A 27,820-nucleotide genomic window follows, 5' to 3' on the forward strand; every position below is an offset into this window, starting at 1 on the left:
GAGGATGTGTATAGTGTAAATCTAACAAATCACAATATTACCAAGCTATTCACTAAATTTTCACAAACATTTATATTTTCTCCTCCTTGTGTTTGTTTGTTTTGTATTGGAAAGGAGCTTGACGTCAAACTTGTCAAAATCGCGAAAAATAATGAAACTGTTTTGAGAAGATGCCAACTTCGGTGTTCAATTCGCCTTGGTATTAACCCAAAAGCAAGGTGGATTTAATAAGGTGACAGCATTCACCCAGCTGAATTTTTCGCCGTAGTGATGGCTTACGTCAAAATGATATGCTTTGTTTGTATGTATTGGTATGTTTACATTCGTATGTTTACATTTGCTTGCTGATTTTGACATGATGCTTGCACCAAACGCAACAACAAATACATGTAGGGTTTTACTTATATGTGTTTGCTGTCACCTGTAATAAATTCGCCTTGCCCAAAAGTGATAGAAAACGAATTCAATTCGCCTTGCAAGTGCCATCTATATTTTGTCTTTGAAAATAAATTTAAGTGGTATGGCAGCTACTCAAATAAACAAAAGGTTTATTTACGTCGGTTTTTATTTTTTATGTTTTTAGCTAACTACAATACCCAAATTCCCTCCAAATTTGCATATATTGTATTAAATGTTTTGTTTTGATTTTTGTTAGTTATTTAGTTTACGACCCCGGTGCCAAAATTGGAAACAAAATAGGTATCAGACACTATTTGCTAAGGTTTTATTTTCCTTACTCATTTTGTGACTACATTTCAAAGATACAGTCAATTAATATTCAAGTTTCGTTATACGTCAATTTAGTGATTTGATGAAAAAAGTGTTAGTGATAAAAAGTTCCACTTTTTCGGAACTTTTTTGTCAATAACTTTTGAACGGTTTAAAAGAATTAAGTTCTGTTTTTCGTATCCATATTGAGTACTTTTGATCAATTTTGGCACTCCGGGCGAAAACTATATAATTACCTAATTTTTTTAGTGGTTGCTAAGCAATGATTGCACATTTACCAAGCACAAAATAATAAACAATTTTTTCAAAATACAAAAACTTTGGTTATCTAATAGTATCTGTAATTATAAAGAAAATGGAAACAATACCAGATGAATCCCAACCAATCGACGAAGAAAGGCGAGGAACTGATTTCAGCGAAACAAATGAAGTGTTGTTAGCTGAGGATGGAGCAGACGAATTGGCACCAAATTTGTCAGTGACTTCATATCGCATGAAACCCTCGTTAAGAGAGCTTTTCCCAGCATCTCAAATTAAACAAATTATTCAGACAACTATTTATGACAAACTACAAGGTAACTTAAGGAATTACGGTGAATTCTCGTTAATAAAATGTCATTTAGGGAAGGTGTACAACGCAGATGAAGCGCGTAAGTGGACTCAAGAGATCTCCGATGCAGTTAGTTTGGCTGTGAAGGAAAAAGTTCAAATGCCCCGTTTTAAGCACGTTGTGCAAGTAAGCTTGGGACAACAATTGGGTGCCGGTTGCCGCTATATAGCGAAATGTTGTTGGGACGCCGAAGCTGATTCCTATGCATCCGACGTGTTTACCAATGCCAGCATATTTTGTGTTTGCACTGTGTTTGGTGTATATTTATATTAGGCTCCTTTAAAATAACTTAAATTTAAACTTGAATATATGAACACATCTTTAATATCAGATATACACATAAGAAACAGATATAGCATAAATGTTAATTATTTTTTTAAATTAACTTGAATTAACAAAAAAAAAAAAATATTATCAGATATTTGATTAGGATATTACGCCATTTAAGAAATAAATGTAAGGCTTATTTTTAAAAAATCCTAGAGGGTTTTCTTATTTATTGCGGGAAAATCGAGTTGTATATATATTTATGAAAAAGATAAGTTTTGTGGTATGAATATAATTTATCAATATCTATGTATGCAACACCCACGTTGTGTTGCATCAACATTTTGATAGTATAATTTAGACCTCTACAACTCTGGCAGCCCTTTTATTTTTTCTTTTTTTTTGCTAATATTTCTCTATACGGACATAATTGAGAATACAATTTTTAAAAAGATAGCCGTTTTAAACTTAATATCAGCATAAAGATAGACACTATTTTTTATGAAAGCTTTGGAAGGTCCTCTAATGAGTGTTATGGATTTAAGTAGTAAGTGTTAAAAGGAGTTTTAGAAAATATAATACCAATACATATTATCTAAAATTCTTCATTGCAACAGTTGCTTCAAATGGTAATAAAGTGAAAGAAAAACGGGAAAGGCAACCAAATTGGACGGAAGCTGAAAAGCAATTGCTACTATCGCTGACACGCATACATAAAGTAATTTTGGAAAATAAGGGCAGCGACACAATGACAATCAAAAAGAAATCGGAAGCATGGGATGATATAGCAACAAATATGCGATCTGCAGGCTATCAGCGCTCAAAAGATCGACTTAAACAACAGTTGGGTCGCATACGAGCTGCGGAGGCAAAGAAAGCAAAAGACGCACTAGCTAAAAGTCAGCCCCTGGATAATAGTTTGGCAATAGCAGGCTGCTCATTAGAGTCATCTGGTAATGACGAGTACATACCCCATAATATGAAATTGGGAAATTTTAATTTTATTACAGCAGCGTCTCTGAATAGGCAAAGCATAAGGAATATGCCAACGCCGATGCATGAAGTGGCAATTAAGATTGAGAAAGCTATTTCTTTAGAAGATTTTGATACATTATCCAATGGCAAGCAACCAAATAAAAATCCGAATGACGTATATGGGTTATCTGACTTAAGTTCGCAATCACCTATACCAGTCATTCATGAGTTAAACAAACGGATGTGTCAAGGACCTCAATATCTCAGTTTAAACCAACAAATTGTAGGCGAGGATGGTGCGAGTGAATCGGAGTGTCAGTTGCCTCCCATTTCTTCTACAAGCCAGAATAGTCATTTTAAGTGCCATTGCAATCATAAGAAATTAAAGCATGTTCGTCTTCGTATTAACGGTTATGCTCCACGCACTCGCGCTCAGCGAGCTCGGCAGTTACATTTGTATCGAGTTGCTGTGGAAAAGGAACGTTTGAAAATGCTTCGATTGCAACAGAAGCGTGATCGAATTTTTTACCGGAAAGACAAAGAAATACAAAACTTGAAGTTGCAAATTTTGAGTAATCTAGCCGTAAACAGAATCAATCACATCAATTTCACCTAATCATTTACGAAGCTTACTAGATTTTGTGCGCTTGAGCTTGAAATAATTAGATTTTAAATTTTTTCGGCGTTTCGCACGTTGATTTAAATTGCATGTGTTTGTATTACTAGCCTATCTTCGTGCAATGAATATGACATTGGAACTACAATTCTATAGATGAATTAACCAACGTGTTTTAAATTTTTTAACCTTCACAAACAGTTACTAATTTGAAAACTATGTTTTTTATTATTAAGGTACATATTTGAAGGGTTCATATTTGCACTCATATGAGCAGCGAATTTTGATAAAAGCTGGTAAATGAGTTGATATGAGCCAAAGTGAGGGTTTTAGTGCTGAATTCATCACCGAATTTTAACACAGGGAACGTACACTTCTGTTAGGTGTTTGGCCAAGCTCCTCCTCCTATTTGTGGTGTGCCTCTTGATGTTGTTCCACAATAGGAGGTATCTACAGTTTAATTCATACTCAACAAATATAGCTTCTAACATCGGGTGGAAAATTAGTCTTAACTCTTTTACGATCTCAATGATATTTATGTCGGATCAAAATAAATTAAAGAGCAATAAATGTAATAGTTTGAGTTTTATTAAGTCATCACCGCCAATTTTGCAAAATTTTACTTGCGCCGTATTTATGCTTTTGGGTTTATTATATGAATATACCAAATATGAGTAAATATATTTGGTTTTTGGAAATTACCGTTATATGGGAGGTGGAACTGGCTATTCACCAGTAGTATTTGATACATCAAGAAATAAACAACATTAAACTTTAAAGTAGTATTTATTAATTATTTTGCTCTTTGCTCATTTCAACTCCGCAGTGAAAACTTTTATTGCGCTTGATTAACAGGTGATGGGCATCAGATTGTAAAGATTTGTAATCGTGACGTTGGCACTTATTTTGCATAGATAGGTGAATGTGACGCCGAAATATAAAGTACTTTATTTATCTAAAACAAACTACACACTTTCTCAATATATTATTTATTTACAAGAAGTCTTTCGATTTTAAATTCATAACAAAATTTCAATTTTCAAATTACAAATTTGAATGTAAATACTACGTTGCGTCTATAAGTTTTGTGCGAAAAAAACATATCAGCTGATCAACTGCTGCCATCTTTAATAGATTTCCCTAATGCTAATTTAAAAGACTTCGTGCAACAATGGTTGAATATTTGATAGTTGGAACCCATGATTCAATTATAGAAGGTTAGGTAAGTAAACAGCTTTCTCGCTCCCTCTTGACATATCGGCTCCCTTATTTGAAAACGTGTTGCTTCTTTACAAAAAAAGTACCTATTTCACAAAAAAATGTTTGAATTGTAGTAAAAACTAAACTTTTGGTGCAAATTATTTGGTCGGCAACACCGTTTCCACTTTGCCGCTTTGTTTTGTTATTATTCGTTGAAATCTTGTATCTGTTTGTAAACATTCAAGTAAGTATAATAATAAAAGCTAATTACTTTTGTAAATTAATGTCGTTTTTCACTATTTAGGTCGATTATGTCTTACATATGGTGATAGTCGATTGTTTGGAGTCGGCTTTCTGCTGCAGAAAACCACCGGTTTGTGAATTTTCATACATGTAAGTCCAGATCAGACAGTTGTAAAAATTCTTATTAAACTTTTTACGTCATAGGTTTTTATAGCAGCGTTTTTGCAAATATAACAGAGACCACCTTACATACAATACATAAACTACAGTAAGTAAGTTCTTTTAGAATATTTGCTAATAAATAAAAAGTTTTTATTTGTAGGACTTCACAGACGAGCAATTTCTGCGGAAGGTGTGTGTTGAAGAGCTAGGCGGCACAACTATTGTGGTTTTTAGAAACGAAAGAACGTATGCGCGTATTTCTACCATTGTCTCATGTGGTGCTACGAACAATTTCATAGGAGACATGGAGCGTGTTGTGTATGATGGTGCAAATACCTGTTTAACATGTGACGGTTATTATGTGCCTAGTACTGCTACCTCTGAAATGAATTTGACTTCCGAACTGGCTGTCCACGTCGATACCTTACCCCGTCTAGAACAATATGCTGTACGTAGATATATGCGCAACACCTACACGAGCAAGTCCTCGCGCTTTAAGTCTACAATTACAGATAAGTTGTAATGATATATTTGTGAGTTATTTTTAAGTTTTTGGTTTACAGGTTTTTGATTTCTGCCTGAAGTAAGTGCAGCGTTCCAACACCTATACGAGCAAGTGCACCCACATTCCTCATATTTCCACTCTGATTCATTACTGAGACACGTGGTATTGATATACGTAAATTTAAAAACCATCACAATTACTAAAAGTGGATTATATTACCAATATCTTAAATTTTTCGATGTATTAGTTTTAGTTTATATTAATACATTTTCCTGTTAATATTAGGGACGCAAAGTATATTAAGGTAGACAAATTTTAAACTATAAACTAGTAAATTTGTAATTTTTATTGCAAACTATTTTAACTCTTCTAATTTCAATTTTTTTCTTATATTTAGAAATGATCGACTGAACTTCTGCTTTCGCAATGTCTTTACGGTAACATACTACATATATCTACATGTATTGTTATGTACGAAATAAGAAAAAAAAAATTAAACTTTCTGTTTCATCTCATTCCTGTCGATTAAGTAAAGCGTTTTTCAATAGGTGCGCTTCAACTTTTTTCTGATAGGGAGGGCGAACGACGCAATATTTTTTATTTTTCGCTTGTCATTTGTAAACTTCATTAGTATACATTAAATGTATATGTTCAAACTCGATAATAAAAAAAAATTAGTTAAAAAAGTCAAACCGTTTGTGTTTTATTCAAAAAAAAAAGTTGAAGCGCTCTTACTGAAAAACGCTTTATATTTTGACCTTTGGTGTATTAAAAGACTTGTACTATTGTAGTAAATTAAACACATTAAATTCCTTTATTATGACTATTTTTTGTTCTCTTCCACAAAATATACTCAAATCTATTGCAAGATTATATATATATATATATATATATATATATATATATATATGTATATAATTGGCGCGTACACGAGCTCTTCCTCCTATTTGTGGTGTGCGTCTTGATGTTATTCCACAAATAGAGGGACCTACAGTTTCACGCCGACTCCGAACGGCAGAAAAAAAAACACATACATAAGTAACATCACATAGTTCTGCGTGCTCTTGTGTTAGATAAACATCGAAAATATTCTAAATAAATATTACATTTGTTTTAAGAAAAAACTATAATTTTTCTGTCGTTTTGTTTTAATGTAGATTAAATAACCAATATACTTGTTTTTCTCTTAGTACAGGACTAATTAGTTACTTTACGTACTTTTTTACTACCTTTAGGCAAGAAGGGGAAAACATTTTTCCCTTTTTCCCATCCTTCGTAAATGCAGCCCTAAAATAAGGGAGTGTCAAAGCGCCCTTGTCACTACTTACCTAACCTTCTATAATTGAATCATGGTTGGAACCTAAGTGGATTTATAATAACACAGGCCTGCAAAAAAATGAGTTCGGAATGTCCTATAAAAGTTTAGTGTCATTTCCGAAGTAATTTTTGCGTAGAATCCGAATCCGGGGTTTAAATTGCTCTATCACGTCAGGATTTTGAGATATCCTAACCTAAAAGTGCAAAAAACGCTGTTTTTGCTCATTTCTGAGGTTATGTAGCTATGCAGATTTTGCTCTTCATAACAAAGTAAGCATCGTATTTTAGGGGTATAAGTCTTCCTCTTTTAAATGCCGTTGAGTTTGCTTAAATATCTTTATTTTTCACTGAGATATCGCATTTTGAAGTTTCCATGTTTGTGAATTTTTCGATATTCGAAAATCCATTGAGATAACATGAGACGTGATACACATAGTCGCACAAAAATAAAATAAAAAAAACTTCAAAATGCTTTAAAATACTATGTTTACTTTTTTATGAAGAGCAAAATCTGCGTAGCTACATAACCTCAAAAACGGGCAAAAACAGCGTTTTTTGCACTTTTAGGTTTGGATATATCCAAATCCTGACGTGATAGAGCAATTTAAACCCCGGATTCGGATTCTACACAAAAAATTACTTCGGAAATGATCCTGCACTTTTATAGGACAAAACATTGCCGACCTGTGTAATAAGTAATAAATACGCTTGGTTAGAACGCTATACTTTTGCTAAAGTTGCCAGAATTTCACATCGAGCGTGATACTTTAAAAAATCGTGCAACTTCTCGGGTGTGACTGCAACTCGGAATAGCACACTACCGCAGTTATCGCAGTAGTGGTATTGTTGTGGAATCGATTCTCGAGTTTTTTATGCTTTATATTAAAAATGAGTTTCATATGAATTTTCCAAAAAACCAAAAATATTTTTCGTTAAGATGCAAAGGCATAACGATTCATACCTTGATTCAATTATTAAAGCTTTTGGAGCGTGACAAAAAGGATAATTGACACTTTTCGGTTGCCATATTAACCAGCTGACAATTAAGTAGATTCAAAAAAGCATATGAAAAAAGTGTTAAATATAGGCTGCGGCAGAATTTTGAAAATACAGAATTGTAATCCAAATTAATTGAGGCTATTTAAATTGTTTAAGAATTTTTACCGGACAAGAATATTGTAATTTAATTTTATTGAAATTTAAAAATACTTATTTGTCAAAATTAAGGTATATTAACAAAGTAGAGGTGCAACCCAGTCGAACTCTCTCATACATGACTATTATGTCTAAAAACTGTAAACCAACAAATTAACCCTTTGTGATGATTATGCCATTTTTGCTAAAACACAATATCGTTTGAAATGAAAGTGTCTGTAAATATTAAAATATATAAAATTATCATAATAATAGCTAAACATAGTACATAAACAAACAAGTGTCCTGCTCCTCACCATATATTGAGTTCAGTCAAGTGGAACAAATCGTTAAGACATTGTGAGCGCTTAACGCCCAGTGATAGCGATTGGCTTCAGCCACTTTTGAATTTCCTAATGTGGTCGCAGCATAACCTTTTCCCCAAATAGGTGTCGAGGCAGACCGTAAAATTTGTTTAAGCTAAATACACACCAGGCAACCGTTGCAGCAACTCGGCCATGTTGAAGCAACCGTTGCCTCGTGTGTAGCTGTGTTGCCAAATGATTTTCGTGTTGCTGCAACCGTTGCCTGAAATATCAAATAAATTTGATTTTTGGGATAGGTTGCTGCAACCCAAGGTGGATTCATTAAGGTGACAGCATTCACCCAGCTGAATTTTTCGCCGTAGGTATGGCTTACGTCAAAATGATATGCTTTGTTTGTATGTATTGGTATGTTTACATTCGTATGTTTACATTTGACTACTGATTTTGACGTGATGCTTGCACCAAACGCAACAACAAATACATGTAGGGTTTTACTTATATGTGTTTGCTGTCACCTGTAATAAAGTCGCCTTGCTGCAACCGTTGCTTCGTGTGTATCATTGTTTACTGCTTTTACTCGTTCAGTTCGTTGAACACAAGCAAAGAAGAAGGTTCGTGCGGAATAAAATAAAGTGAAAAAGGAAAAAATGGCAATTGAAAATAATGAAAATTATTTTAATTTGAGAAAATTTGAAAATTATAAAAATTTGAGAGAGCTGTGGGATATAAGTAGTGAAAAATATAAAAATAAAAATTTTAGAAAAAAAGCATACGAACAATTAAAAAATGAATACAATAAAATTGATAAAAATTTCAAGTCCGCAAAAGCGTTTCCTGTTGCAAGATACCGCAAAGTTATTGCCAGTCTAGTTTCTGCTGATATTGCCTCTCTCATTATGGTATCTTGTTTCGTTATTTTGGCCTTTACGCAGTCCAACAATTTTCTAAACAGGGCTTCGTCCATCCTCATGTAGTTTTTATAGTCCGCTGGCTCATTTTCCTTCAGTTCTTTCAGCAGCCTCTCGTTCGAAAATTCGATTTTTTTTATAAGCCAATTTTTCGACAGATTTTTTTTCTCTTCTTTTATTGCATCTCTTCTTCCTCATTTTCGTACAAAAGTTCGTCAATTATAATAAGAGAAGTAATTTTACGCATTTCGTCGATCATTTAAAAAAATTAATTTTACGTATCTTCCGCTTGTACCTTTCCTGCACCACAGTTATACACAATACTGAGATTGAAGCAACGGTTGCAACGTGTTTCTTAAACAAAGGCAACACGTTGCTGCAACCGTTGCTTCAACGGTTGCCTGGTGTGTATTTAGCTTAACGATAGTAGTTTCAAGTAAAACAAAGAAAACTCATACTCTCGTTGCCAATACGAAACAAGAATAATTAGAATTTGCAGTAGAAATGTAATTACGACAAGAAGAAAAAAGAGACTACGCAATAGTCGCTGGTCATGCTCTCACCAATAATTTTTAAATTTTTTAATGCACTAATAATAAAAATAAACAATTTTTCTTATTTTATTATGTACTTTATATTGCCTTTACTTAACAAACAAAAAGAAAAATAATTTTGTCCATCTAGACTATCAAAATATCACTGCCTTGTTAGTTTGCTCTACTTAATTCTACTTTCGTGTCCTGGCAGTCTAACCCAAACGTGGATTAGGTTGCTTTTGTGCATGGAGATGGTCTGTCGGTCAGTGGTCTAGATGGCGTTGAAGGCATCGAGGAGTGGTGTATATTACGGTCGCGTTGGTTTGGGGTTTTGTTCCAGTCTATTATGCGCCCGAAAGGTAGATGCTATTAACGTGTTGGAGGCATGGTAGGTTGGATGCATCGCTCCAAGTCAATCTGGTACCGTAGAATTGAAAATCGTGACACTGCTTAATTTTTTTTTTATGATTGTTGCATAATATTGTATCAGGAACTACCTTCATCTGATGGATGTGCGACAATATGGTTTTATGTTACTGAATTCGCACATTCAGAGGGTTTAAGATACGACCGCTCATTACAGCAACATCTAGGTCACGGTCGATGACGAAAAAGAGAAACGGATGGTTTACGGAGATCTGGATGGGTTGAGTTTGTGATCCATAGTTGCCTAAGAATAAGAAGTAAGGTTTAAAAAATACGCATTAATAAAAGTGTACAACCAAAACCGAAGCTTGGTGTAACAGATTTCAATTACAGAAGAAGTTTTTTTCAATGCCTACAGTTTTATGCCGCCTCCGAATGGCAAGTGGTTTTCTTATAAAGAGCTTTTTCATAGATTTTTTTCTATTACAAATAGCGATCACGGTGAATGGAAAAAAGTAGTATGGGTTTTTCAATAGCAGGTGTTACAGGTGAATGGATTGCTCTATAGAGATGATTAACGACTTTTTGTGGCCGGAATTGGATGGTATTGCTCTGGACAACGTTTATTTTCAACAAGACGACGCTACGTGCCAAACAAGCAACGAAAAGTTTCCGGACCGTGTTATCTCTCGAAGAGGTGATCACAATTGGCCACCGAGATCTTGTGATTTAACACCTTGTGACTTTTTTTCTTTGAAGCCATGTGAACAGCCCAGGGTCGATTCAAGGCCTCAAAGATGGAAATCGTGAGACTATCGAGGACATAGGGCAGGATGGGCTATGACTTAAGAAGGGAGGAGAGGTACTTGAGGCTACATCACAGCAGTGAAGTTGGTGTTATGGTATGGGGAGCAATATCGTACTTTGGTGCGTTCGAGTTGAAAATTGTAGACTACAAAATGACAAGAAACAGCGATAAAGTTCTGTTGGAATCGCCTTTTCCTGAGATTCGTGAAACATTTGGACCTATTAATTGGATATTTCAACAGGATAATGCACCTGTACATACCTCAAGAGTGGTCTAAACTTGGATTGCGTCCCAAAACGTTGAAACTTTAGCATGGCCACCGATTTCCCCAGATCGGAACATTATGGGCAACAATTTGAAGACAAAAAGGCTTTAATTCAGATCATGAATGAATAATGAAATTCCATTATATGGAGAATTGGTGGAGTATTTACGAAGTAATTTAGAAGCAAGGTGGCAGAACAAACTATTAAGCTTTAGAAAATAAATGTAAAAAATCCAAATTTCCTATCAAATATAGGATTATATATTATTTTCTCTTATTTGGTTAGTGCCACTATTCAAGTGAACCAAATAGATTAAGCACAGTATTACACGTGCTGAAGTTTTACTGCTGCGAAATACCGTTAGGTGGAATAATATTTTGATGCATGTTTATTTTCGAGCAAAGTACAGTCTTTACTTGAGAAAGGTATAATTCGCATTTTTGCTTTTTTAAATTTTTTTGAATAGTTTGTCTTGAAAACTTGTCAATGTTGTGTTTTTGCATTCTCTTGTTCAGGCAGTTCTTAATTATGCTAATATAGACTTACGTTTTAATTGATTTATTGGATGCGTTCGTATGTTGACGTTGATCGATTGCTCGATGTGTTTTACATAAATACCCTTTTCATCTGTCATAGGTCGAAAATCTGCTCGGATAGGTTCAAATATGTCACACACACCCATCTGAAATTTGAAATACGCATATAGTTTGTCATGAAAGTGTTGCTAAAACTAAGAAAAGTATCATTAATGCAAGTCTTTAGAATATTTTTAGGGATGCAGTTTTTTAGCTCATTAAATTTCAGTATTATGAAGTGCAAGTTTTAAGGCGCTTAAAAATTGGCTTTATTTTTTACAATTTTTCTTTGCTCAAGATATTGAGCATTTTCTTCCATGTAAAATACTTCCGAATATGTGCGCGGGTATGTAAAGTTCAGTTCGGGCCGAATTTAGCACTTCTCTACTTATTTTTCGCTATATGTTTTGTACAGATATGTACGTTTGTCACTGTACGAAGGCTATTTTTTTCACAGAGTCGATTTCAGTTATTGGAAAGGAAAGGAATATCACTTTTTTTGCATAAAAGTTTGCATTTAACAAAAGTAAAAAATCATCATTTGATAACACACAATTTATTCGTTCATAACGATTTTGTAAAAAAGTTTGCCTCCACATTATCAATATATGCTTAGAAACAGGAGTTTGTCCTGATCATTGTAAAAAAAGCAATTATAATACCAGTTCACAAAGCTAAAGAAAAGTATTTTGAATTTAATTATAGGCCAATATCATTAATTTCTAATGTAGCAAAAATATTTGAAAAAGTAGTGCATAAAAGATTACTTTCCTTTCTTAACAAATATAACGTGTTAAATAAAAATCAATATGGCTTTCGCCAAGGAAAATCAACAAAAGATGCATTAGCTCATTTTGCTGAATATATATATAAAAATCTTGATAATAGTAAACCAATTATTGCAATATTTTTAGATTTAGCAAAGGCTTTTGACACGGTTGACCACAAAATTCTAATACAAAAATTAAGCGATATTGGTATCCGTGGAATCGCCTTGAATCTTATAAAGAATTATCTTACTGGCAGAACACAATGTGTAAAGGTAGATGGTATTGTTAGTAGTGAAATTATTGTGGATATTGGAGTCCCTCAGGGGACAGTATTAGGACCTTTATTATTTTTGATATACATAAATGAAATATATAGTGCTGTACAATTTAGCCAAAAAAACCCTCACAATATAATATCGTATGCTGACGTATGCTGACAACCATTCTTATAAGTGGCGATACTTGGGAGGATGCTGAATTAAATGCAAATTTAATTGTAAATAAAATATTTACATGGATGTGTCAAAACAAGTTATCTGTGAATATTAATAAAACGGTATTTCTAACTTTTGGAGTTTATAAAGATTCTGTACCTGGAAATATTAATATATTTATGCATAATCATGATTCTATTAGTAAATGTAACTGTATTCCAATAACACGGGTTGAAAGCACTAAATATCTTGGCATTTTAATTGATTATAAGTTAAAATGGGACTTTCAAATTAATGATTGTATAAAGCGAAATAAATATTTAATCTTGTTTTTGCCAAATTAAAATATATATTAAACAAAGAACAATTATTAACTATTTATTATGCCCTATTTGAGTCAGTCATCTCTTACGGTATCGTAGCTTGGGGAGGTGCGTACAAATCTGAACTAAATAGGATTGAATTAGTACAAAATAAAATATTAAAAATAATATTTAAGAGTAAACAAAACTCAATAACAGATAATTCCTTAAAGATTAACAACATTCTTTCGATAAAAAAGTTGTTCTACTTTACAGCTTTAATACAAAATTACAATAACTTAAAGAATTCTTTTCTATCAAGGATAATAACTACTAGAAATACACAAATTGAGCACATAAAATTTAAATTACGTATTGGTTCAAAATGTTACATAAACCATAGCATTAAAATATTTAATCAGCTTCCAAAGAGGTTAAAAGCCTATGATGTAATTAACGACAAAATAAAAAAGATATAAAAATCTGGTTAACAAAAACAAATTTACACCTATGATATTTGTTAATATCGCGTTTTTCATTGTAAAATAAAAAAAAAAGAAAATTATTTTATGTTCTTCATAGAACCGCTAGATATAAGTAAGTTTGTTGTTAGTTAGTTAGTAAGTCAAATGTATGTTACGTATGTTACATACAAAACTTATTTTGTTAAATGTTATATTTAGTTTGTAAGATTGTCATTATAAATGCTACTAGCCTACGAACAGACTTTTAATAGTCTCTGTAGGACTTACAGTTTATTGTAAATTATAATGTATTATTATACTAGTAATAAATAAATTCAAATTCAAATTCAAATACATACATTTAAAATGTGTAATTAATTTTAAAGTCTAATCCTCAAAATTTCGCACTTGGTGTTTTAAAATTTATTTCAAGTCATATTTTAAATTTTGATTTACTATCCATGCGTAAATTACCACACCTGATATATTACAATTGTCACAACAACATTTTTTTCTTTTTAATGTTGTTGTTGTTGTAGCAGCATAAACATTCCACATACTTATATTTGGTCAATGCTGCTGGAGTGACAGTCCTTGGATATAAATCCGGGTCGTTTCGGTAACGTAGAACCGACTGTCGTGGAAACGTCTTTTTAATCGGAAGCAATGCATTTACTGAATGCGAAGGCTTAAGATATTCCCATTTTCAAAATAGACCAGTTTTTAAACGTCTTAATTAGAACCTAAAATTCTGAAATAGACGCATTGTGATCCCATTTTCTTAAATTAATATTTCAAGCAAAATATTTCAAATGATTTCATGACTTGAACTATCTATGAAAAAACAAAAAAAAAAACACTAAAAAGGGCACTAGGCATTAAACCACTTTTTTACCGTTTTAATTTTCAAAATTCAAGAGGTTTCGTCATAAAGTTTTCCAAGTTAAGCAAAGCCCGTAAAGCAAGTCTGCGTCCATATCGTTACTATTGTTGCTTGCTGTGAGCAAGTTGTTATTGGTGCCAGAAGTGCCTGTAGCAAGTAGAGTATACTCTGTTCCCATTTTACATGAAATAGCTGTCAAAATCTATATAAAATTTTGCTGCTAGCAACACTTTCTCACCGCTGTTTAAACGGCACTTTTCTGAGTGACAAATTACAATTCGTCGAATTTAAAAAATGTGTTCAAATTGAATTTCAGCAAAAATTGCAAAAATTTGCCTAAAAAAATATTATATGATGAACTTTTTTTTTTATTACAATAATTCATTACTCAATAGAAGAATGGTTTAATAATGGAAATATCCAAAATTCAAAAAAAAAAAAAAAAAGAGAGAAGGGGAAAAAGGTGGTTTTCATCGCCCAAATAAACAATGCCATAATTCCTACACCTCCCTGCAGGCAGCTTATTCCAATAACGACATTTTTTTAAACTTAAATATTTCCTGTTTTGACTCTTTTTATTTTGATGTGTTTATTTTTGGCAATAGCCGCTATCAATTGTTCGCGTGATATAAAATTATGTTGCCAGCGAAATTCTCGGCTGTGAACAGAATCCTTAATGTACGGCACAAGTAGAAATAAAAAAGGTGTTTTTACCTGCTAATGCTTTTTTTTTCGTTAAATGTACGAGTATACTTCAGCTTTATCAATAGTTTCAATTTCGCCCGAAATATTTCGTTATCATTTTTCACTTGATTTTGAAAGGCGAGCAATAATAAAATAATTTCAACGTGTAACTTGGTTTTTATATAAAAAATAATTATAAAAGTAAGAACTAATTCCATTTACTTTTATCTAAGGAGTAAAATTACAAAAAAAAAACTCAATGTGACATTTTGTTGGGTAATATGCAGGAAAAGTTGGACATTGTCAAAGGCTTGTAAGGGAGAATAAGGAGATTGTAACAGAGTTTTCAAAATAGTTGACGTTGGAGCAGAATAGCACGGGTGCTCCAGTTAAAAAATAGTTTGATATAGTTTGAATAGTAAACTGATATTACTTTGATGTAATATTTTACAGGTTATTATTTAAATATATATTTATAAAATAGGCGTGGAATGGCCAAAACGTTACCTGCTAAACAAGGAGTCTTTAAAAAAATGCTTGGAAAGAGGATAAGGAGGGCAGGCGATTAATTTAAATATAATTTAATTTAACTGTGCTCTAGATCCTATGAAAATTGCCGAGTGGCACTTCTTGAAGCAGAAGTGGAGAAGCTTAAAAACAAACTCGCTGAATTTGAAAATCTCCAAACTAGTGTGCAACCCATTTAAACGGAAGGGCAGGTGCGTAAACTTAGAAAGGAGGCTTAACAAGGCACCAGTTTTCTGGATACGACTAAGAAATTGTGGCTTGTAACGGTACAACTCTTCGCCATTTCGACAGCTACGTTGCTTGTTGTGTGTTCGGAGCAAGTAAATGCCAGCGCCGACGTTAAGATGCTTTTTTTTTTTCAAAACAAGGACGCATTTAAAGTAACGTAAATAAAAAAATACCAGTCTAACGGTTAGACGCGATAGAAGTGAAACCTTCCGTAAAACAAACTGAGAGAGAATGAGACGAAAGCAGCATTAGGAGCGGGATAATTATAGGTTCATTATAATATTGCTATAAAGTTCATATTTTATTTTCTTCATTTTATTATTATTCATCCTCAATGTTTTCAATTTCAACAAATGATACGAGTGGCTTATGATAGCTAAAATATGATACAAATGCTTTGGTTTCGATGTTGTCAACATATCTTTGAAATACCGCGTCAATTGTTGTTTTTGATCGTGTTGTCGATTCAGTGCGATTGTTACACATTTTTAAATTGAATGCTGTATTAAGAAAGTCAATTAAAGGAACCGCTGTGTCCAATGCAAAATTGACGTTAAAATCGCCACTTAAAATCATTGGAACTTTATCGTAATCTTTTTTTCTGTCGATATTCACGACACTTTTCTGCATTATTTTTCGGCATAATTGCGGTAAATATTTAAAAATGAAAATATTTACGAATATAAAAATACGGACGCAATACACCACACGCGGTTGCTATTATGAGCGTCGTAGCACGTATATTACACAGACGTACTAACATACACGCAAACATTCGTAGGACGCTTGGTTTGAATTTTTTATACATATCGCACCCTAAATACAAAAGGGGCACAACTCAAAATTTTCCACACTCGAGCTTGACTTGTTTACAGTAGCACAGAAAACAAACTATGTGACATATCACGCTGAAATTTGCCATGTAAGCTTATAACAGTCCTACCAAAAAACAAAAAAATTTATTTTTCCCATATGTCATCCGCGGACCGTTTTATTGATAACGTCTCGTTCATATTTGAGCAGAAGTACATTTTGAGTTGTGACCCTTTTGTATTTAGGGTGCGATATGTATGTATGCTATACTATTGCCTAGCCTATGTACGTACATACATATTTGTGTTCTGAACTTCCAGCAAAACAATGCTTATTAATATACACATATGCATCTACATACAACCGCACACACAGGCCACTCACTTTATTCCTGTAAATGCGTATGTCGTCCAAAGCTAAAATTCTATGCCTAGCGACTACAAGAACAAAATGCATTAATAGGCGCAGGCGTAGCGGCCATCATCCTAGTTGCCTAGCGCTGAACAGTTGCGGCGGCGCCGAACAGTTTCAACTATTGAACTGTGCAACAAAAACTCATCATCAAAAAATTCATTGATAAATTCGAGCTCATAGTTCTAAGAGCAAGTACTTTCATTCATAAAACGAGCCGCCCATATGCTAATTTTCTCGACAATTCGAAAATAGTCAATATTGGAATATTTCGCGTAGAATTATTTGCCAATATTCAATTTTTGTCAAGTCGAGTGCCCGCGGCTCCGTAAATATGTTTGCACCCATATATGTATGTAAATATATGTTTCTAAATGCTCGACAACCGCAGCTGCCTGTTCAAGGTTACTGTACATTAGGCCGGGTCGATTTGTGGGAAGGCAAAAAAATCGCCCATTGCTCTGTGAAAATCATATTCTAGGGATCAGAATAAGAAATTTTGCCGAAGGAACCATACCTCTAAAACGATTTCTGATGTCCCCCAATATGGGTCGAACTTTTTAGTTTCTTTTCTATAACTCACATTCATTCATTTACATATGTTCTGACTAAATAAATTTCTTAAGAGAAAAAATAGATAATATTATATTGTAAATAAATAAAAATAAAGAAAAAGCATAGCCATTTAGCTGATTTTTTCATGTAAAGGCCAAAAATGGTGATATTTTGAAATTTGGGGACATCAGAATTCGTTTTAGAGGTATGGTTCCTTCGGCAAAGTTTCTTATTTTGTTCCCTAGAATACGATTTTCATAGAGCAATGAGCGATTTTTAAATCGACCCGCCCTACTGTACATGCAATGCTGTGCCTATGAATGTGCGCTGTGCCTATGAATGCGCGCTGGATTTCTTGAGAAATTTTACCGTATGTTTTGCTGTGGCGAGGCACATATGTACATACCCACAACATATATACATATATCCGCATATATGCATACAGTGGGGTGCACAAATGAGTACATGTTTGTACTCCGTACACTTCCAAGTGCATAGCAGTAACAACAATAAAGCAATTCGCAAAATTTTTTTTCAATTTAATTTTTTATTCAATTCTTAGTAAAATAAATAATAACACAAAACAAAAAGGAACAAATTCTAGGAAATGAGCGAATAAAACAAAAACAACTTCTATGTACTCAATTTTGCACCTGCAAGATCTCAGTTTTCTCTCAATAATATCAGCGAAAAAATTTATTTACCGTTGGTTTTTTTCTCGAAAATTTGAAGATTACTTAGTTTAAAGCAAACTGTGAACGCGGCACATTTAAATTTAATAAAATAGAGGAAGTTAGTGAAACAATTTAATACGTAATTAAAGTCATGAAGAAATGATCGCGACAAATTGAGGACAGTGTTATATCCATAACAAATGCTGGTTCCGCGATGCGAATAATAGCCAAGCAGCTGAACATAAGCCAATCAGTGGTTATAAGAGTCCAGAAAAGGAGAGGGGTGGTCACTAAAGCACAAGTTAGAGGTCGCCGAAAACTTTTAACGGATTTGGATGCACGTGTCATGATGTCACAATTGAAAAAGGACAAATGTTTAACCCTAAAGGACGCGACTATAGCTATAAACAAACCCGTTAGCCGATGGACTGCAGCAAGAGCCCTTCATAACATCGGCTATATCTCAGCGGTAAAAAAAACAAAACCTGCACTGTCGGAACGAAATGTTAAGGCGCGCTTGAAGTTCGCCAGGGAACACCAAAATTGGACTGAAGATGACTGGAATCGGGTAATCTGGTCAGATGAATCAAAATTTAATCGGTTTCAGTCCGATGGTAAGCAGTATTGCTGGCGCCGTCCCGGAGAAACCATACAAAAACACCATATTAAAGAAACGGTGAAACACGGTGGCGGAAACGTCATGGTATGGGGCTGTTTCACGTGGTGGCAAGTTGGGTCATTGCAAAAAATTGACGGAATAATGAGGAAGGAGGAATATTTGCATATTCTAAAGACTCATCTTCCCCATTTTGTTGACATAGCCGCTTATCCTGAAGAAGAAGTAATATTTCAACAGGATGTCGACCCCAAATATACGTCCAAAATTGTGAAAGAATGGCTAGCTGGGCAAAATTTCGAGGTAATGCAGTGGCCCGCTCAAAGTCCTGACCTCAATCCGATTGAGAACTTGTGGTCAATCGTGAAAAGACGGTTCGGACAATATCAAAGAGCCCCAGCCAATACAAACGAATTGTGGCGGCGTGTACAGCACGAATGGCAAACTATTCCGGCTGAAATTAGACAAAATTTAGTAGGAAGTATGCCAAACCGTATGAAAAATGTCGTACGTAATAAAGGTTTATGGACAAAATACTAAAAACATACTCCATCCGTACAATTGGTGAAAGGTGCAAAATTGAGTACATAGAAGTTGTTTTTGTTTTATTCGCTCATTTCCTAGAATTTGTTCCTTTTTGTTTTGTGTTATTATTTATTTTACTAAGAATTGAATAAAAAATTAAATTGAAAAAAAATTTTGCGAATTGCTTTATTGTTGTTACTGTTATGCACTTGGAAGTGTACGGAGTACAAACATGTACTCATTTGTGCACCCCACTGTACATATATAAATTCACAAATTTAAATTTGCTTATGCCATCCTTCTGTGTGCCTGGTAATGAAGCATTTTCTATACATACATATATATACGTATATCTTTTTTCTTCTTCTTTTTGGTGTCGCTTTTTCGTTTCATCGAGTCTCAAATCACTCCCAACGATTCTAAAGAAGTTTTCACTTCAAAAATTAAACAAAGGAATTCGAAATAAAAGAAATATTAAAAAAGCCCTTAAAATATAATAATAATTAATTTAAATACTTACAGTCAGCTTGTCACTTAGTTAGTTATGTAAATAAAATCGTGACTTGGGCAGGGAAACTCCAAACTGACAATGAGTTTTAAAATATGCTATTTTCATTCAAATGTTAATTTTAATTTATTTTTTAAACCGTTCGCAGTTTGTTTCCATTTAATATAAGTAAAAACACACTTGCTACCATTTTTATCAAAATGGAGTGCCAAAACTCGAGTGTCACAATTGAGCACACTTTTAATAATTCTATCATGAGATTGCACTATGTTTATAAAACATCAGGCAACTCCAAGGGGTTGGGTTTGTCTCTCAGCTGTCTCCTAGTTGCCCGATGCTTTATCTTTATCTTTTCTTCCTACTTATAAATTTAAAATTTTATCAAAGCTGTCAGATAAAGGTTCGAATCTCGGTGAAACACCAAAATTAAGAAAAACATTTTTCTAATAGCGGTCGCCCCTCGGCAGGCAATGGCAAACCTCCGAGTGTATTTATGCCAGGAAAAAGCTCCTCATAAAAATATCTGCCGTTCGGAGTCGGCTTGAAACTGTAGGTCCCTCCATCTGTGGAGCAACATCAAGACGCACACCACAAATAGGAGCAGGAGCGCGGCCAAACACCCAAAAAAGGTGTACGCGCCAATTATATATATATGTCAGATAAACTACTACACATAATATTGTACGAGTACAATTTTCTATGTTGCTGTCAGAGTTTATATTCTTATATTCGAATAATATCAGCTGAAGTGAAATTTATTTCGAAGGGAGTTCGGGGTGAAACTCATGATAAGTCTGATTGTTTATATTGTTAACTTACATTTTGAAGGTCGTTGGTAAGAAACAGTATTCCATGTAGCTTAAAATCTGGTATAATGGCTTGAACCCATTTCGGTTTTAGTTGCTTTCTCATCAGCCGTAACGATGGGGCCAGTCCAAGTGAGGCAGTCGCTGTTACTAAATCTATTTGATAGTCGGGGAGTAAAATCATCAAATTGTAGTCCGGTGTATCCAGCTCAAGTTCAAGAACACTCATTTTTAGTTCTTCAAAGTATTTAAAATACAATACAGCATTGTATACTTTGAATGTAGTGTGAACCAGCTGTTGGTTTCCTAAATAGAACACGTGACTTATGACATCTGTATTGTAACCGTAATTGCTTTTAGCATTTGCCACATTTAGAAGTTGGGCATCTAGTGTTTCAACTTCATATTCATTTGTGAATTGTCCTAATGTCGCGGGTCCAGTAGTATGCTGGGATGGAAAAGTATGATGCTGCTGGGGAAAGAGTGTAACAAAAAGATTAGTGTCGACCTCTTTGAGGCTAAACAAATGTCGTTTATGCCGAATACTACGCGAGCGTGCAGTTTGCGGTAAGTATTTATGCTTGGGCGCAGATATCAATGATAAAGGGGCTTGCAATTTAGAGCTTGGCTGATGTATTGGATGCGCCTTTTGTAATCTCTGAAAAGGTGTTGAATTCAGTTCAATGGGAGCCACAAGCTCGGCGACATCGTTTTCGTTTCCCTTAATTAGTGTAGGAGTTGTTTCATCATTTGTTTCGGTAGTTACGTCTTCTACTGTTGTCGTTGACAACTCTGAAGTTACGGTGGTTTCTGCTGGAGTCGTGACTTGCGATGGGGTCGTGACTTCCGCTGTGGTTATTACTTCCGCTGAGGTCGTTATTTGGCTGGCTATGGTTGTAGTTTCATTTGGTTTCTCAGCTATAGTTGTGGATTCCGAGGTGGTAGTGAGCATTGCAGGTGAAGGTGTTGTGTTAGCTCCATTCATTAGTTCAGCTTCAGAGGTGGTTGCCGTGCTGAAATTTGAAAGTTTTGTTGTGACAATTTCGGGCATGATTGTTGTTGTTGCCATTGCTATTTCATCAGTTATGTTGGACACCGGCGTTGAAGGCGATGGCATAGATACAGTAGATGATACCATATCTATTCCCAAATCGTAGCCGTAAAACATCAGTACAGTTTCATAGCTGTGAGTAATCGTCACATTTTCTTTGTTGAGACTCAAACCTTTAAGCGGGTTTTCGGAACCGAAGAAGTAAGTCTAGAAGTATATTTAATTATTATGAATGAGTTAAATATGAAAAAATCTTTTAATAATTCTACGAGCTTAAGAGAGGGCGGGGTAGGAAGTTGTTTAAGCCAAATTTTTGTGCTGAATTAATATATTTAGTTTATTCATTTTATTGTAGATAACTGACGCCGAATGGGTTGGTGCGTGACTTCCATGGCGAAGGTTCGAAACCGCGGGCTCGAAACACCAATAGATAGAAAAAAGTTGTTTCTAATTGCGATCGTATTCGGCAGACAATGGCAAACTTCTGAGCGTATTTCTGCCATGAAAAAGCTCCTCATAAAAAATCCATTTGCCGTTCGGAGTCGGCTTAAAACTGTAGGTCAAGACGCATGCCACAAGTAGGAGGAGGGTCGCGGCCAAACACCTAACAGAAGCTTACGCGTCAAATATTTATTTATTTTAATACCTCTTTCGGTTTAAAATTAAGTGAGTGCGTTTTGTTTTTACGAGGAGGAAGAGGTTTTATATTATTTAAATTAATTATATGTACAAAACTGAATTATACTTCCTGAACATATTTCATTAATTTAAAGCGCTTAATTGACTACTTTTTAAATTTTTGCTCAAGCTACAACAGAACACAAACACAAGCAAAAATTTATTTCGTCACTGCCGACAGCTGTTTTTTGTTTGCAAATGGTGGTCGAAAAGTGTCGTGATCTCTTATAATTGAAAAAAATGTCTACATATAAACAACAAAGCTCGGTACTTTTCCAAATTCGCTCAAAGCGTGTAATCAACATTTGCTGATTAGTGATTTCTTTAGGTTGAAAAATATTGAAGACTTATATAGCGTTTTTCAATAGGTGCGCTTCAACTTTTTTCCGATAGGGAGGGCGAACGACGCAATATTTTTTATTTTTCGCTTGTCATTTGTAAACTTCATATAGTTGCATGGAACGCTACACACTTGAGCGACGCGTTAAAGTTATTCAGGCTTATTATGAAAACGGGCGTTCAAATCAAAATGCATATCGCGCACTTCATCTTCAGTGAGGACGCACGTTTTCACCTCAGTGGCTTCGTCAATAAGCAGAATTTCCGCATTTGGGCGAAAGATAATCCAAGAGAGATTGCCGAAAAACCAATGTACCCACAAAGAGTGACTGTTTGGAGCGGTTTACATGCCGGCGGCGTAATTGGCCCATATTTTTTCGTTGACGAGAACGATCGCCACGTTACTGTGAATGGAAATCGATACCGCGACATGATAAACGATTATTTTTGGTCGCAATTGAATGGTATGGACTTAGACGACATGTGGTTTCAACAGGACGGGGCCACAAGCCACACAGCACACGCTACAATTGATTTGTTGAAGAGTAAGTTCGATGAGCGCATTATTTCCAGAAATCGACCGGTCGAATGGCCGCCGCGCTCGTGTGATTGGACGCCTCTAGACTATTTTCTTTGGGGTTATGTGAAGTCATTGGTCTACAGTAACAAGCCAGCGACGATTTGTGAGCTCAGAGCCAATATTGAACGCGAAATTGCTGGAATTTCGGCCGATTTATGCAAAAGAGTGGTCGAAAATTGGGTTCAACGATTGGACTTCGTAAAACGTGCACGCGGTGGTCATGCAAAAGAAATCGAATTTCATACTTAAATGTATATGTTCAAACTCAATAATAAAAAAAAAATACCAGTCTAACGGTTAGACTTGATAGAAGTGAAACCTTCCGTAAAACAAACTGAGAGAGAATAAGACGAAAGCAGCATTAGGAGCGGGATAATTATAGGTTCATTATAATATTGCTATAAAGTTCATATTTTATTTTCTTCATTTTATCATTATTCATCCTCAATGTTTTCAATTTCAACAAATGATACGAGTGGCTTATGATAGATAAAATATGATACAAATGCTTTGGTTTCGATGTTGTCAAAAAAAATACCCAAACGGACCGAAGAAACAGACTTACAAATTTCTTCAATTTTCGTCTACTTACTTGTATTCATATAAAAATTTATGGCTCTTCCCACCAAAGCTAAATGTATTAGTATATTTTTTCTTGTATTTATTCAAGGCCGAAATCCCGGCGGTACTGCAATACCGGGTCAACCCGTGGCAGAGGTGGAGCAAGCCCCTAAAACACTCCGCCCATTTCCAAAAATCAGTTTAACATTTGTTGTCCTCCGATGGAGGATCTATCAGATGTTAAGCTGATAGGAACAGATACCACACTACCTACTTCAATAGATTTTCTAATAAACCTTTTGAGAATTACACGCTCACAAAAATTAATGTACGAAATATTTATACCGATTCACTTAAACTGACTTTCAGTATCTAAACCAAAAAACTGTTTTCAATAAATAGTCAGAAATGTCCTACAATGCAAATTTCAAAAAAAAAAAAAATTCCATTTTCGTCTACATGTATTCATATAAAAATTTATGGCTCTTTCCACCAAAGCTAAATGTATTAGTATATTTTTTCTTGTATTTATTCAAAGCCGAAATCCCGGCGGTACTGCAATACCGGGTCAACCCGTGGCAGAGGTGGAGCAAGCCCCTAAAACACTCCGCCCATTTCCAAAAATCAGTTTAACATTTGTTGTCCTCCGATGGAGGATCTATCAGATGTTAAGCTGATAACCACACTACCTAGTCAATACATTTTAAATAATAAACCTAATAAACCTTTTGAGAATTACACGCTCACAAAAATTATTTATATCAACATATAATATAACGCTTCGTAACTAAATAACTTTTAGGCCAGCGACGACAGCATGGCGCGGTAGCCGAGCGACTAGCAATGCGAGCTTCCGATCCAAAATCCTTGGTTCGAATAACAAGAAAAAATAAAAGTTATTTTTATTTAGTTCGTCGCTACTTTTATATCAACATATAATATAACGCTTCGTAGCCAAGAGGGTCGCTTTTTCGTTTCACTTTTCCTCAAATCACTCCCAACGATTCTAAAGAAGTTTTCACTTCAAAAAAAATTAGTTAAAAAAGTCAAACCGTTTTTTATTAAAAAAAAAAAGTTGAAGCGCTCTTACTGGAAAACGCTTTATAACGGGCATTTACAATAGATGAAAAATGCACAATTATAAATACATGAAAATAATGTAATCACTAAAGAATACTCGGACAATGACTTAACTTCAAAATTTACTCAGGAACTGCTTGAAGAAATGCCAGAAGACGCAATGAATTATTTTTAGAAATGGCAGTTAAATTTTCAGCAAAGTCTGGCGAGTGGTTATCTAAAGGTAAGATTTATTTTTATATTAACCGTACATACTTGATTAACAAATTTGACTAACGAAGAATGTCTGTGACAGACGGTTCTTACGTGGATTAGTGAACAGCTGATTTGCTTTTTGAACAGTTTTGTCAGTGAAAGAGGGACCGAAGGCAACAAATACGAGTATTATCTGCCCTGATAATAAGAAATATTTATTTATTAAAAAAAATCTTAAATTGCAATTTCTCAAACTGCTCCGAAATATCAAAACAATTAATGCGATTTCGAGCGTGTTGGTGTAAGCTAACTTTCTAGTCATTCATTTAGAAGTTTCATTATTTTTCATTTACAAAAGATATTGACTGCCATCGAAAATTCCCCTATTCCGCTTAAATTATGAGCATTAAGTTTAGTTATCAATCCGCATTAGTTGCACGGATAATTTCGAATTAATTCGTTAATCCCGATTTACGCCACCGTCTGTCTAGGCTAGTATAAATATTCAAGCATTGAGCTAAAAAGAGAACTCGTTCAACCGAAATCTAAATCAAGACTACTAAATATTTAATTTCATGAGGGCTATTATTAGCTTGACATGAAATGGACGCTGAAAGTGTAATGCCCGTTGCGAAATATTAAAGCTTATCAGCGATTGCATTGATCTCCTTGATTCAAGTGACTTAATCCCTAAAAGCATACAAGGGGCATTATATGATGGCAAAGGATCAGAGAAGTTAAGTGGTTCGATGGCAAGAGAGAATAAGAGAGTTCAATAAAAGTTTTGTACTATACGAATCTTTAAAGTATCTTTCATAGCGGTGAGAAAAAACTTGATTAGAGTACTTATAGACTTAAGAAAAATTTATTTAATGCGATTGGCAAAGTTAAATCCCGATTCAAACATTCATCTGGGATCCACAAATTTCTCAACGGTAGCACGGCTAGAACCAAAAAGAGAATATGTTAACCTAATGAGGTTTACATATATTTTTACTTTTAGTTTTAGAGATGTTTATGCGAAAACATTTTCTTAAGACATAAAGATGTAATTTATTAACTGTACTCCAGTTAGCCAAGATATTCAGAGATCATCTTTCAAAGGCAGAACATTGTACTCACCCGCAATCTACGATGTATGTCACGATAGCCTATGCGTATGATATCGCGGCTGTTTGGAAGCAGCAGTACGTTGCGCAATTCTAAAGCACTTCGTCCTGCAGAACCTTCGTACAATGCTATTAGCACACTCATCAGTGCCGTAGGGGAAAAGGCGAAGTTATTTCTGTTGAGTATTGAATGATAATGAAGGATGCGATAGGCGAGAGCGTTGCTCAAATCAGCCATGAGTTCCGCTGGTGAAACTTCTACTGAGCCTAAATGGCGTGGTACTTGTTTTATAGGAGGCAGTGGTGGCGGTAAAAGTGGTGGCCGAGGAAAGTTGTTAGGCTGAAAAGCATTATGATCGATCTGTATGAAATGTGCATTAGCGAAAGGTAGCAGTTGTAGAACTGACAAAGTTAGGATCACACTACTCCAAAAAATACTGTGAATATATCCTTGATATTCAAGTGAAAACATAGCGTAGCTGTATATTCAAGTATACTACTTGACAATTGACTCCCGCGTGATTCGCGTTGATTCGCGTTTAACCAGAACTAATGCAATTAACCAAAATAAATAAAGTTTTTTTTTCTGTTTTTGGTTAACTATGCAAATGTAACTGTTCCACTGAAGCATGAATTTATGCCGTTCCACTGCACACTTATAAATTTTTGTGAGATTTTAATATTTTTAACTTCAAATTTTATTATTTACTATTTTTGGTTTCGAATCATTTTAAAGCTCATGACGATTGGTTGTTTATTAACCTTCGACCGTATTAAGTAATTATATTAATACATATATACGTATAAACAACTTTTTTGCTCATTTCATCGTTGAAGCGCGGGCCGGATTTTTTTGTGAAGAGTTTAGTTTAATTTTCCTTTGATACTTTATTTAACAAAAATAGCAGCCTAAAATCAGAGCGCTTATAAAATAGCTACAACTGCTCCATGTACGTTGCATGACTCAACTGATCCACGCGGTATAAAAATGTTGTTTAAACACTAGTGGGTGCTGGTCACTGACGCCGCTTACATTGTGCAACAAAATTTTAATTTCTAAAAAAAAAATACTAAACGCTTAGTTGTTTCCTACTTAGTGTAAGTATTTTGCATGCCGAACTTACCGACACACCTATTTTTTACGAAACGTTATGTAATTTAAAAACGTAAGACAGGTACGAACAGTGGCCTTTGAATGCGAAAGAAAATACGGAGACGTGGTAGTATTTTTTATGCTGTATAATGTTTCTGTTTTCATTGCGATTTATAGACAATTACATAAACGATTGACACTAGATTGATGTGCTATTGATGAATTTAATGCGATAGCGGAGTTCCGTCTCGTTTGTTTTAGGGCGGCACGAAAACATTTGATTGCCTTGTATCATAGTTGTTGCAAAGATAATTATGTCCAAAATAAAGTAATATCACATCCAAGTTCCGTTATACGACATTGGAATAACTAAATTAAATGGTTTAAACA

At 34.4% G+C, this 27,820-nt stretch overlaps 3 protein-coding genes, 1 long non-coding RNA gene and 2 pseudogenes across 14 annotated transcripts; 3 read left to right on the plus strand and 3 right to left on the minus strand.

The window, feature by feature from the left end:
* Nucleotides 1–524: 524 nt before the first annotated feature.
* LOC129235605 (dynein light chain Tctex-type protein 2B) lies at nt 525–1,752 on the plus strand. Of its 7 annotated transcripts, none has more exons than XM_054869534.1 (3): nt 525–546; nt 1,065–1,304; nt 1,353–1,752. In XM_054869534.1, exons 2-3 carry the CDS (start codon nt 1,085–1,087, stop codon nt 1,610–1,612), a joined length of 480 nt encoding a protein of 159 aa, XP_054725509.1. In that variant the 5' UTR covers nt 525–546; nt 1,065–1,084; the 3' UTR covers nt 1,613–1,752. The 7 variants fall into 7 exon arrangements, with proteins under 7 accessions (XP_054725509.1, XP_054725510.1, XP_054725508.1 ...); XM_054869535.1 differs by having other exon boundaries at nt 532–546; nt 1,082–1,304; XM_054869533.1 differs by lacking the exon at nt 525–546 and adding an exon at nt 557–624.
* A 256-nt stretch (nt 1,753–2,008) lies between these two features.
* On the plus strand, nt 2,009–3,686 carry LOC129235604 (uncharacterized). Of its 3 annotated transcripts, none has more exons than XM_054869527.1 (3): nt 2,009–2,153; nt 2,224–2,559; nt 2,617–3,686. In XM_054869527.1, the coding sequence occupies exons 1-3, from the start codon at nt 2,108–2,110 to the stop codon at nt 3,195–3,197; spliced, it is 963 nt and encodes a 320-aa protein (XP_054725502.1). In that variant the 5' UTR covers nt 2,009–2,107; the 3' UTR covers nt 3,198–3,686. The 3 variants fall into 3 exon arrangements, with proteins under 3 accessions (XP_054725502.1, XP_054725503.1, XP_054725501.1); XM_054869528.1 differs by having other exon boundaries at nt 2,620–3,686; XM_054869526.1 differs by having other exon boundaries at nt 2,224–3,686.
* Nucleotides 3,687–4,707: 1,021 nt separating this feature from the next.
* Nucleotides 4,708–6,140, plus strand: LOC129252994 (uncharacterized). 2 transcript variants are annotated; one of them, XR_008583688.1, is made up of 3 exons: nt 4,708–4,790; nt 4,845–4,908; nt 4,950–6,140. It is a non-coding gene; the product is annotated as an uncharacterized LOC129252994 (long non-coding RNA). The 2 variants fall into 2 exon arrangements; XR_008583689.1 differs by having other exon boundaries at nt 4,963–6,140.
* A 3,494-nt stretch (nt 6,141–9,634) lies between these two features.
* Nucleotides 9,635–27,161, minus strand: LOC129235886 (uncharacterized). 2 transcript variants are annotated; one of them, XM_054869948.1, is made up of 5 exons: nt 26,351–27,161; nt 20,758–22,002; nt 11,515–11,650; nt 10,026–10,198; nt 9,635–9,945 (listed from the first exon to the last, which is right to left on the minus strand). In XM_054869948.1, exons 1-4 carry the CDS (start codon nt 26,807–26,809, stop codon nt 10,062–10,064), a joined length of 1,977 nt encoding a protein of 658 aa, XP_054725923.1. In that variant the 5' UTR covers nt 26,810–27,161; the 3' UTR covers nt 9,635–9,945; nt 10,026–10,061. The 2 variants fall into 2 exon arrangements, with proteins under 2 accessions (XP_054725923.1, XP_054725921.1); XM_054869946.1 differs by having other exon boundaries at nt 9,635–10,198.
* On the minus strand, nt 24,054–24,239 carry LOC129236654 (U2 spliceosomal RNA; annotated as a pseudogene).
* LOC129236528 (U2 spliceosomal RNA) lies at nt 24,482–24,665 on the minus strand (annotated as a pseudogene).
* Nucleotides 27,162–27,820: the final 659 nt, after the last annotated feature.

The sequence above is a fragment of the Anastrepha obliqua genome, chromosome 1 (genome assembly GCF_027943255.1).
Source record: "Anastrepha obliqua isolate idAnaObli1 chromosome 1, idAnaObli1_1.0, whole genome shotgun sequence".
NCBI classification, from domain to species: domain Eukaryota; kingdom Metazoa; phylum Arthropoda; class Insecta; order Diptera; family Tephritidae; genus Anastrepha; species Anastrepha obliqua.

Excerpts from the sequence above, each read along its gene's own strand:
- LOC129235605 (XM_054869534.1), top strand. The coding sequence starts at position 1,085 with ATGGAAACAATACCAGATGAATCCCAACCAATCGACGAAGAAAGGCGA. Across the intron at positions 1,305-1,352 it reads TATTTATGACAAACTACAAG|GGAAGGTGTACAACGCAGAT; the intron begins GTAACTTAAGGA and ends AATGTCATTTAG.
- LOC129235604 (XM_054869526.1), top strand. The coding sequence starts at position 2,108 with ATGAAAGCTTTGGAAGGTCCTCTAATGAGTGTTATGGATTTAAGTA. Across the intron at positions 2,154-2,223 it reads GAGTGTTATGGATTTAAGTA|TTGCTTCAAATGGTAATAAA; the intron begins GTAAGTGTTAAA and ends TCATTGCAACAG.
- LOC129235886 (XM_054869948.1), bottom strand. The coding sequence starts at position 26,809 with ATGTTTTCACTTGAATATCAAGGATATATTCACAGTATTTTTTGGAGT. Across the intron at positions 11,651-20,757 it reads TTACCAACGACCTTCAAAAT|ATGGGTGTGTGTGACATATT; the intron begins GTAAGTTAACAA and ends TTCAAATTTCAG. Across the intron at positions 10,199-11,514 it reads TCCAATAAATCAATTAAAAC|GCAACTATGGATCACAAACT; the intron begins GTAAGTCTATAT and ends TCTTATTCTTAG.